This window comes from Brachionichthys hirsutus, unplaced genomic scaffold (assembly GCF_040956055.1).
Source record: "Brachionichthys hirsutus isolate HB-005 unplaced genomic scaffold, CSIRO-AGI_Bhir_v1 contig_1458, whole genome shotgun sequence".
NCBI lineage: Eukaryota > Metazoa > Chordata > Actinopteri > Lophiiformes > Brachionichthyidae > Brachionichthys > Brachionichthys hirsutus.
In genome coordinates, this window is record NW_027180415.1 from 46,715 (window position 1) to 58,522 (window position 11,808).

Below are 11,808 nucleotides of genomic sequence, written 5' to 3' on the forward strand. Positions count from 1 at the left end.
TGCAAGGTCCAACTGTTGAAGTTCCAGATGTTGATGCTAAAATTGATGTCAAAGCACCAACAATTGGTTTGAAGGGACAAGACTTGAACATTGAAGTATCTGATGCACAACTGAAAGGACCCAAGTTCAATATGCCAGATATTTCATTACCAAAAATGCCAATTATTGGCACTAATTTCAAAGGTCCTGATGTTGCACTTCCTACACGAGAAGGAGATATAAAAGCTCCAAGTGTTCAGATTGAGGGACCAGATTTCAACATTGATGTCAAGAAAAAAGGAATAAAAATGCCAAAAATGCCAATGCCAACTTTTGGAGTCAAAATTCCACAAGTGGAAGGTCCAAATTTTAATATGAGTTTGCCAAAAGTCAAGATGGATACGGAGGCACTAGATATTAATATGGAAATGCCAGATGCTCAAGTCAAAGGGACTAAAGTTAGGTTGCCATCCCTTCCAAAAATGGATATAGAAATACCAAAAGTGGATATGAGAAGTCCCAAACTCAAAGCCGATTTGGATTTTTCAACTCGAAAGATAGAAGGAGATAATGAAACACTACAAATTGACACCAGCGTTCCACAGGATGAAATTGACACACCACATGGAAGTATTTCTATACCCAAGATGAAACTGCCCTCATTTGAATTGCAAGGTCCAACTGTTGAAGTTCCAGATGTTGATGCTAAAATTGATGTCAAAGCACCAACAATTGGTTTGAAGGGACAAGACTTGAACATTGAAGTATCTGATGCACAACTGAAAGGACCCAAGTTCAATATGCCAGATATTTCATTACCAAAAATGCCAATTATTGGCACTAATTTCAAAGGTCCTGATGTTGCACTTCCTACACGAGAAGGAGATATAAAAGCTCCAAGTGTTCAGATTGAGGGACCAGATTTCAACATTGATGTCAAGAAAAAAGGAATAAAAATGCCAAAAATGCCAATGCCAACTTTTGGAGTCAAAATTCCACAAGTGGAAGGTCCAAATTTTAATATGAGTTTGCCAAAAGTCAAGATGGATACGGAGGCACTAGATATTAATATGGAAATGCCAGATGCTCAAGTCAAAGGGACTAAAGTTAGGTTGCCATCCCTTCCAAAAATGGATATAGAAATACCAAAAGTGGATATGAGAAGTCCCAAACTCAAAGCCGATTTGGATTTTTCAACTCGAAAGATAGAAGGAGATAATGAAACACTACAAATTGACACCAGCGTTCCACAGGATGAAATTGACACACCACATGGAAGTATTTCTATACCCAAGATGAAACTGCCCTCATTTGAATTGCAAGGTCCAACTGTTGAAGTTCCAGATGTTGATGCTAAAATTGATGTCAAAGCACCAACAATTGGTTTGAAGGGACAAGACTTGAACATTAAAGTACCTGATGCAAAACTGAAAGGACACAAGTTCAATATACCAGATATTTCATTCCCAAAAATGCCAGATCTTGACTTCCTTGTTCATGGTCCTCCAGTCAAAGGAGATTTATCTCTTTCAAAGATTGAAGGTGAAATCCCAGCTCCAAAACTTGATATTCAGGACACAGATGTTGACATTCAAGGCCACAGAGGACGATTTAAAATGCCTAAAATCAAATTCCCTTCATTGGGTTCAAGAGGTCAAAAAGTTGAGTGTAATATTGAAACACCACCCATGGACATTACTGATACAGAGGTTGAGATTGAGAAACGTTGTGGAGATATTGAAATTCAAAAGATGAAAATGCCCTCATTTGAATTGCAAGGTCCAACTGTTGAAGTTCCAGATGTTGATGCTAAAATTGATGTCAAAGCACCAACAATTGGTTTGAAGGGACAAGACTTGAACATTGAAGTACCTGATGCACAACTGAAAGGACCCAAGTTCAATATGCCAGATATTTCATTACCAAAAATGCCAATTATTGGCACTAATTTCAAAGGTCCTGATGTTGCACTTCCTACACGAGAAGGAGATATAAAAGCTCCAAGTGTTCAGATTGAGGGACCAGATTTCAACATTGATGTCAAGAAAAAAGGAATAAAAATGCCAAAAATGCCAATGCCAACTTTTGGAGTCAAAATTCCACAAGTGGAAGGTCCAAATTTTAATATGAGTTTGCCAAAAGTCAAGATGGATACGGAGGCACTAGATATTAATATGGAAATGCCAGATGCTCAAGTCAAAGGGACTAAAGTTAGGTTGCCATCCCTTCCAAAAATGGATATAGAAATACCAAAAGTGGATATGAGAAGTCCCAAACTCAAAGCCGATTTGGATTTTTCAACTCGAAAGATAGAAGGAGATAATGAAACACTACAAATTGACACCAGCGTTCCACAGGATGAAATTGACACACCACATGGAAGTATTTCTATACCCAAGATGAAACTGCCCTCATTTGAATTGCAAGGTCCAACTGTTGAAGTTCCAGATGTTGATGCTAAAATTGATGTCAAAGCACCAACAATTGGTTTGAAGGGACAAGACTTGAACATTGAAGTATCTGATGCACAACTGAAAGGACCCAAGTTCAATATGCCAGATATTTCATTACCAAAAATGCCAATTATTGGCACTAATTTCAAAGGTCCTGATGTTGCACTTCCTACACGAGAAGGAGATATAAAAGCTCCAAGTGTTCAGATTGAGGGACCAGATTTCAACATTGATGTCAAGAAAAAAGGAATAAAAATGCCAAAAATGCCAATGCCAACTTTTGGAGTCAAAATTCCACAAGTGGAAGGTCCAAATTTTAATATGAGTTTGCCAAAAGTCAAGATGGATACGGAGGCACTAGATATTAATATGGAAATGCCAGATGCTCAAGTCAAAGGGACTAAAGTTAGGTTGCCATCCCTTCCAAAAATGGATATAGAAATACCAAAAGTGGATATGAGAAGTCCCAAACTCAAAGCCGATTTGGATTTTTCAACTCGAAAGATAGAAGGAGATAATGAAACACTACAAATTGACACCAGCGTTCCACAGGATGAAATTGACACACCACATGGAAGTATTTCTATACCCAAGATGAAACTGCCCTCATTTGAATTGCAAGGTCCAACTGTTGAAGTTCCAGATGTTGATGCTAAAATTGATGTCAAAGCACCAACAATTGGTTTGAAGGGACAAGACTTGAACATTAAAGTACCTGATGCAAAACTGAAAGGACACAAGTTCAATATACCAGATATTTCATTCCCAAAAATGCCAGATCTTGACTTCCTTGTTCATGGTCCTCCAGTCAAAGGAGATTTATCTCTTTCAAAGATTGAAGGTGAAATCCCAGCTCCAAAACTTGATATTCAGGACACAGATGTTGACATTCAAGGCCACAGAGGACGATTTAAAATGCCTAAAATCAAATTCCCTTCATTGGGTTCAAGAGGTCAAAAAGTTGAGTGTAATATTGAAACACCACCCATGGACATTACTGATACAGAGGTTGAGATTGAGAAACGTTGTGGAGATATTGAAATTCAAAAGATGAAAATGCCCTCATTTGAATTGCAAGGTCCAACTGTTGAAGTTCCAGATGTTGATGCTAAAATTGATGTCAAAGCACCAACAATTGGTTTGAAGGGACAAGACTTGAACATTGAAGTATCTGATGCACAACTGAAAGGACCCAAGTTCAATATGCCAGATATTTCATTACCAAAAATGCCAATTATTGGCACTAATTTCAAAGGTCCTGATGTTGCACTTCCTACACGAGAAGGAGATATAAAAGCTCCAAGTGTTCAGATTGAGGGACCAGATTTCAACATTGATGTCAAGAAAAAAGGAATAAAAATGCCAAAAATGCCAATGCCAACTTTTGGAGTCAAAATTCCACAAGTGGAAGGTCCAAATTTTAATATGAGTTTGCCAAAAGTCAAGATGGATACGGAGGCACTAGATATTAATATGGAAATGCCAGATGCTCAAGTCAAAGGGACTAAAGTTAGGTTGCCATCCCTTCCAAAAATGGATATAGAAATACCAAAAGTGGATATGAGAAGTCCCAAACTCAAAGCCGATTTGGATTTTTCAACTCGAAAGATAGAAGGAGATAATGAAACACTACAAATTGACACCAGCGTTCCACAGGATGAAATTGACACACCACATGGAAGTATTTCTATACCCAAGATGAAACTGCCCTCATTTGAATTGCAAGGTCCAACTGTTGAAGTTCCAGATGTTGATGCTAAAATTGATGTCAAAGCACCAACAATTGGTTTGAAGGGACAAGACTTGAACATTAAAGTACCTGATGCAAAACTGAAAGGACACAAGTTCAATATACCAGATATTTCATTCCCAAAAATGCCAGATCTTGACTTCCTTGTTCATGGTCCTCCAGTCAAAGGAGATTTATCCCTTTCAAAGATTGAAGGTGAAATCCCAGCTCCAAAACTTGATATTCAGGACACAGATGTTGACATTCAAGGCCACAGAGGACGATTTAAAATGCCTAAAATCAAATTCCCTTCATTGGGTTCAAGAGGTCAAAAAGTTGAGTGTAATATTGAAACACCACCCATGGACATTACTGATACAGAGGTTGAGATTGAGAAACGTTGTGGAGATATTGAAATTCAAAAGATGAAAATGCCCTCATTTGAATTGCAAGGTCCAACTGTTGAAGTTCCAGATGTTGATGCTAAAATTGATGTCAAAGCACCAACAATTGGTTTGAAGGGACAAGACTTGAACATTGAAGTACCTGATGCACAACTGAAAGGACCCAAGTTCAATATGCCAGATATTTCATTACCAAAAATGCCAATTATTGGCACTAATTTCAAAGGTCCTGATGTTGCACTTCCTACACGAGAAGGAGATATAAAAGCTCCAAGTGTTCAGATTGAGGGACCAGATTTCAACATTGATGTCAAGAAAAAAGGAATAAAAATGCCAAAAATGCCAATGCCAACTTTTGGAGTCAAAATTCCACAAGTGGAAGGTCCAAATTTTAATATGAGTTTGCCAAAAGTCAAGATGGATACGGAGGCACTAGATATTAATATGGAAATGCCAGATGCTCAAGTCAAAGGGACTAAAGTTAGGTTGCCATCCCTTCCAAAAATGGATATAGAAATACCAAAAGTGGATATGAGAAGTCCCAAACTCAAAGCCGATTTGGATTTTTCAACTCGAAAGATAGAAGGAGATAATGAAACACTACAAATTGACACCAGCGTTCCACAGGATGAAATTGACACACCACATGGAAGTATTTCTATACCCAAGATGAAACTGCCCTCATTTGAATTGCAAGGTCCAACTGTTGAAGTTCCAGATGTTGATGCTAAAATTGATGTCAAAGCACACACAATTGGTTTGAAGGGACAAGACTTGAACATTAAAGTACCTGATGCAAAACTGAAAGGACACAAGTTCAATATACCAGATATTTCATTCCCAAAAATGCCAGATCTTGACTTCCTTGTTCATGGTCCTCCAGTCAAAGGAGATTTATCTCTTTCAAAGATTGAAGGTGAAATCCCAGCTCCAAAACTTGATATTCAGGACACAGATGTTGACATTCAAGGCCACAGAGGACGATTTAAAATGCCTAAAATCAAATTCCCTTCATTGGGTTCAAGAGGTCAAAAAGTTGAGTGTAATATTGAAACACCACCCATGGACATTACTGATACAGAGGTTGAGATTGAGAAACGTTGTGGAGATATTGAAATTCAAAAGATGAAAATGCCCTCATTTGAATTGCAAGGTCCAACTGTTGAAGTTCCAGATGTTGATGCTAAAATTGATGTCAAAGCACCAACAATTGGTTTGAAGGGACAAGACTTGAACATTGAAGTATCTGATGCACAACTGAAAGGACCCAAGTTCAATATGCCAGATATTTCATTACCAAAAATGCCAATTATTGGCACTAATTTCAAAGGTCCTGATGTTGCACTTCCTACACGAGAAGGAGATATAAAAGCTCCAAGTGTTCAGATTGAGGGACCAGATTTCAACATTGATGTCAAGAAAAAAGGAATAAAAATGCCAAAAATGCCAATGCCAACTTTTGGAGTCAAAATTCCACAAGTGGAAGGTCCAAATTTTAATATGAGTTTGCCAAAAGTCAAGATGGATACGGAGGCACTAGATATTAATATGGAAATGCCAGATGCTCAAGTCAAAGGGACTAAAGTTAGGTTGCCATCCCTTCCAAAAATGGATATAGAAATACCAAAAGTGGATATGAGAAGTCCCAAACTCAAAGCCGATTTGGATTTTTCAACTCGAAAGATAGAAGGAGATAATGAAACACTACAAATTGACACCAGCGTTCCACAGGATGAAATTGACACACCACATGGAAGTATTTCTATACCCAAGATGAAACTGCCCTCATTTGAATTGCAAGGTCCAACTGTTGAAGTTCCAGATGTTGATGCTAAAATTGATGTCAAAGCACCAACAATTGGTTTGAAGGGACAAGACTTGAACATTAAAGTACCTGATGCAAAACTGAAAGGACACAAGTTCAATATACCAGATATTTCATTCCCAAAAATGCCAGATCTTGACTTCCTTGTTCATGGTCCTCCAGTCAAAGGAGATTTATCCCTTTCAAAGATTGAAGGTGAAATCCCAGCTCCAAAACTTGATATTCAGGACACAGATGTTGACATTCAAGGCCACAGAGGACGATTTAAAATGCCTAAAATCAAATTCCCTTCATTGGGTTCAAGAGGTCAAAAAGTTGAGTGTAATATTGAAACACCACCCATGGACATTACTGATACAGAGGTTGAGATTGAGAAACGTTGTGGAGATATTGAAATTCAAAAGATGAAAATGCCCTCATTTGAATTGCAAGGTCCAACTGTTGAAGTTCCAGATGTTGATGCTAAAATTGATGTCAAAGCACCAACAATTGGTTTGAAGGGACAAGACTTGAACATTGAAGTACCTGATGCACAACTGAAAGGACCCAAGTTCAATATGCCAGATATTTCATTACCAAAAATGCCAATTATTGGCACTAATTTCAAAGGTCCTGATGTTGCACTTCCTACACGAGAAGGAGATATAAAAGCTCCAAGTGTTCAGATTGAGGGACCAGATTTCAACATTGATGTCAAGAAAAAAGGAATAAAAATGCCAAAAATGACAATGCCAACTTTTGGAGTCAAAATTCCACAAGTGGAAGGTCCAAATTTTAATATGAGTTTGCCAAAAGTCAAGATGGATACGGAGGCACTAGATATTAATATGGAAATGCCAGATGCTCAAGTCAAAGGGACTAAAGTTAGGTTGCCATCCCTTCCAAAAATGGATATAGAAATACCAAAAGTGGATATGAGAAGTCCCAAACTCAAAGCCGATTTGGATTTTTCAACTCGAAAGATAGAAGGAGATAATGAAACACTACAAATTGACACCAGCGTTCCACAGGATGAAATTGACACACCACATGGAAGTATTTCTATACCCAAGATGAAACTGCCCTCATTTGAATTGCAAGGTCCAACTGTTGAAGTTCCAGATGTTGATGCTAAAATTGATGTCAAAGCACCAACAATTGGTTTGAAGGGACAAGACTTGAACATTAAAGTACCTGATGCAAAACTGAAAGGACACAAGTTCAATATACCAGATATTTCATTCCCAAAAATGCCAGATCTTGACTTCCTTGTTCATGGTCCTCCAGTCAAAGGAGATTTATCTCTTTCAAAGATTGAAGGTGAAATCCCAGCTCCAAAACTTGATATTCAGGACACAGATGTTGACATTCAAGGCCACAGAGGACGATTTAAAATGCCTAAAATCAAATTCCCTTCATTGGGTTCAAGAGGTCAAAAAGTTGAGTGTAATATTGAAACACCACCCATGGACATTACTGATACAGAGGTTGAGATTGAGAAACGTTGTGGAGATATTGAAATTCAAAAGATGAAAATGCCCTCATTTGAATTGCAAGGTCCAACTGTTGAAGTTCCAGATGTTGATGCTAAAATTGATGTCAAAGCACCAACAATTGGTTTGAAGGGACAAGACTTGAACATTGAAGTATCTGATGCACAACTGAAAGGACCCAAGTTCAATATGCCAGATATTTCATTACCAAAAATGCCAATTATTGGCACTAATTTCAAAGGTCCTGATGTTGCACTTCCTACACGAGAAGGAGATATAAAAGCTCCAAGTGTTCAGATTGAGGGACCAGATTTCAACATTGATGTCAAGAAAAAAGGAATAAAAATGCCAAAAATGCCAATGCCAACTTTTGGAGTCAAAATTCCACAAGTGGAAGGTCCAAATTTTAATATGAGTTTGCCAAAAGTCAAGATGGATACGGAGGCACTAGATATTAATATGGAAATGCCAGATGCTCAAGTCAAAGGGACTAAAGTTAGGTTGCCATCCCTTCCAAAAATGGATATAGAAATACCAAAAGTGGATATGAGAAGTCCCAAACTCAAAGCCGATTTGGATTTTTCAACTCGAAAGATAGAAGGAGATAATGAAACACTACAAATTGACACCAGCGTTCCACAGGATGAAATTGACACACCACATGGAAGTATTTCTATACCCAAGATGAAACTGCCCTCATTTGAATTGCAAGGTCCAACTGTTGAAGTTCCAGATGTTGATGCTAAAATTGATGTCAAAGCACCAACAATTGGTTTGAAGGGACAAGACTTGAACATTAAAGTACCTGATGCAAAACTGAAAGGACACAAGTTCAATATACCAGATATTTCATTCCCAAAAATGCCAGATCTTGACTTCCTTGTTCATGGTCCTCCAGTCAAAGGAGATTTATCTCTTTCAAAGATTGAAGGTGAAATCCCAGCTCCAAAACTTGATATTCAGGACACAGATGTTGACATTCAAGGCCACAAAGGACGATTTAAAATGCCTAAAATCAAATTCCCTTCATTGGGTTCAAGAGGTCAAAAAGTTGAGTGTAATATTGAAACACCACCCATGGACATTACTGATACAGAGGTTGAGATTGAGAAACGTTGTGGAGATATTGAAATTCAAAAGATGAAAATGCCCTCATTTGAATTGCAAGGTCCAACTGTTGAAGTTCCAGATGTTGATGCAAACCTTCCAAATGCTAAAATTGATGTCAAAGCACCAACAATTGGTCTTAGGGGACCAGATGTCAATAATGAATGCCACAAAGGTGGATTTAAAATGCCTGTAATAAAAATGCCAGGTTTGAGGTTTGATCCTCCAAAATTGGAAGCTGCAGATATTGACTTTAATCTACCAAAAGCCAAGACTGATATGGAAGCACCAGATTCAAAACTAAATGCACCAGATATTGATTCAGCAAACAGTGGATTTGCAGCCCCTTCCATCCAAATACCATCACGCACCTTCAAAGGTCCAATAGATCTAGATGTTGATGCCAGTTTTCCAAAAGCTAACATTAATGTCAAAGCTCCAAGGGTTGCACTAGAAGGACCAAATGTTGATACTGAAAATGTCGATACAAACGTAAAGGGAAATATCAGAGGTCCATCTGCTAATATGTCTGTGTCTGACATAACGAAAGAAAATGTTGCATTTGATCCTGTAAAAACTGGTGTTACATTTCCAAAGTTCAAAGGTCCTAAGTTTGGATTTAAATCTCCTAAAGTGGAAGGGCCTGCATATTCAGTCAAGTTACCTGTTGTCAGTGTGGGGGGGGAAGGCTCCAAAACAGATGTTTTTCTTGCAGATTCTGAAGCATGTCTTGATCCTCCTCATGTTGATCTAAATATCAAGGGGAAAAGGGGGAAATTTAAAATCCCGAAAGTAAAAGGACTGGCAATGAAATCTGATGCTGAGCTAGTTACACCAGAAATCAATTTGGATATAGACAAACCTGATGTTCATGCCAAAGGAACCCAGACAAAAAAGCCTCTTTTCACAAAACGTTATTTTCCTGATGTGGAATTTGATATTAAATCACCAAAATTCAAAGGAGACGGAGACGGTTTCAAACCATCTGAGGTAGATATAAATGCGGACACCACTGTTGATAGTCCAAATATTTTTTTGGCAGGACCAAATGTAAGATTGAAGACTGATAAGATGACAAGTGCGGCCACTTCCTGTCCTGATATTGATGTAAATTTAACCTCACATGGAAAGTCAGCAATGTTGCTTGGTTTTGAAGACCAGAACATAAATGTGAAAAGTGGTGCTAAATTTGTTTCAAGGGACAGTACAAGTGGTCTTCATTACCCAGAGGGTCCTATAAAATTTCCCAAGATGAAGTTACCAAAGATTGGTATTGCTCTGCCGCAATTGCTAGTGGAGAAAGGAGGAAACGATTCAGAACTCGCAGCTACTGGCGGCATAAACATAAAGACTCCTTCATTTAGTTCCCAGGTCAGTACACACAAAATTGAGGTTCCCAGTCACAAACTAAGTTACGGCGAAGGCAAAGTAAAGGTAAAGGTGCCAAAATTGTTCAGCAAACCAAAACCAAAGGGCAGTAGTGCAGGTGACCTTCGAGAATCAGAGGTAGAACTGAGTGCAAGTGGAAAGAGTCTTGATATCACGAAAGACTGCAGTGGGAAATTAAAATCTGTTCCTGGCCTTAGTGGGTCAAGTAAAGCAAAATCAGCCTCACTGGATCTTTTTAAGAGATCAACCCATCATTCTTCTTCTCTGGGTGTTGAGGGAGGGCTTGCTGTTATATCTCCTTCAGCTCACTTAGAAACAGAAAAGACAATTGCATTAGACCTAGGAGAAACCAAGATTAAAGGGAAAAAAAGCAAGTTGAAGTTTGGTACCTTTGGAGGTTTTGGTTCAAAATCAAAGGGCTCCTATGAAGTGACACTTGGTGATGACAGTGATGCAGGATTGGAGGGAAGTGCAGGTCTGTCATTACCAGCTAAACAATCAAGATTGTCTTCATCTTCCAGCAGTGACAGTGGTGGTGGTTTCAAGTTTCCCAGACTTGAACTATCTGTTTCACCAAAAAAGTGATTATATGCCAAATTATACTCTCTCATTCTCCAAAATGAAAGTCAAACAAACATAGATTCTTTGAAACCTAAGGGGACATACACAATGACTCTAAAGTTGACTAATATTTCCTTTTTTTAGCAGTTGGACAAAGGGTGTATGAGATTGTTTTAAAGCCCTTTTAACTGTAAATAAAATTAATTTGTATTGTAATAATATTGTTTTTGTAAATAGTTCAGATTTATTGAACATGTTCCACTTCTCAAAAAAAGGTTTACTACAAGGATTATAATTTCATTCTATTGAATTAATGGTTTTAATTAATGGGTGTGGTATATTGGTTGTCATAGGTTTATTTGACAGAATAATTACAATAGTTATTTAGAAGGACAATGTTTATACACCCACAAACCAACATAAACAGTTTCCATTTTTATGTATGAAATTATTTTATGTTCAAGCTTTGATATTATGAAATACAGAAGCATATGTTCATATGATTGAGCTGTAATACATTAAAAGAGGGATTGTGTTGTATATACCATAAAAGCAAAGAAAGTCGCTAAAACCCTTAACCCTCAATTGTTAAAATTTATTCACACTTACATTTTTGCCATTTACGCGTTTGTTTCATATTAAACATGTTTTGCATCCTAGGTTTGTGTCACTTCCTACTTACATTTTGTTTATGAACCTCTGTATATCATTCTATGTCACTCACCCTTTGTACACACAGCACACATTACTCAGAAAATTCACAACTAAACTCACTTTGCAAACAAAATTTGTGTTAATAAAGTGTTAACTGAAATAAACCATGGTTCTTTGGGACTGTTTGTGTGGATTCTGCCAAACAAACTAAATAAAAGATTTATAAAACGTATAA

The 11,808-nt window shown here is 37.7% G+C and overlaps 1 protein-coding gene across 1 annotated transcript in view; it reads left to right on the forward strand.

Moving 5' to 3' along the window:
* The window catches only part of LOC137914779 (neuroblast differentiation-associated protein AHNAK-like), a 29,633-nt gene extending 17,825 nt beyond the window's left edge, over positions 1-11,808 (forward strand). Inside the window, exons 11-15 of the mRNA XM_068758274.1 lie at positions 7-1,632; positions 1,759-4,503; positions 4,615-5,592; positions 5,719-6,696; positions 6,823-11,808. Of these exons, the coding sequence (XP_068614375.1) occupies positions 7-1,632; positions 1,759-4,503; positions 4,615-5,592; positions 5,719-6,696; positions 6,823-10,943 (10,448 nt within the window). The 3' untranslated portion in view covers positions 10,944-11,808. The remainder of the gene's footprint in view (positions 1-6; positions 1,633-1,758; positions 4,504-4,614; positions 5,593-5,718; positions 6,697-6,822) is intronic.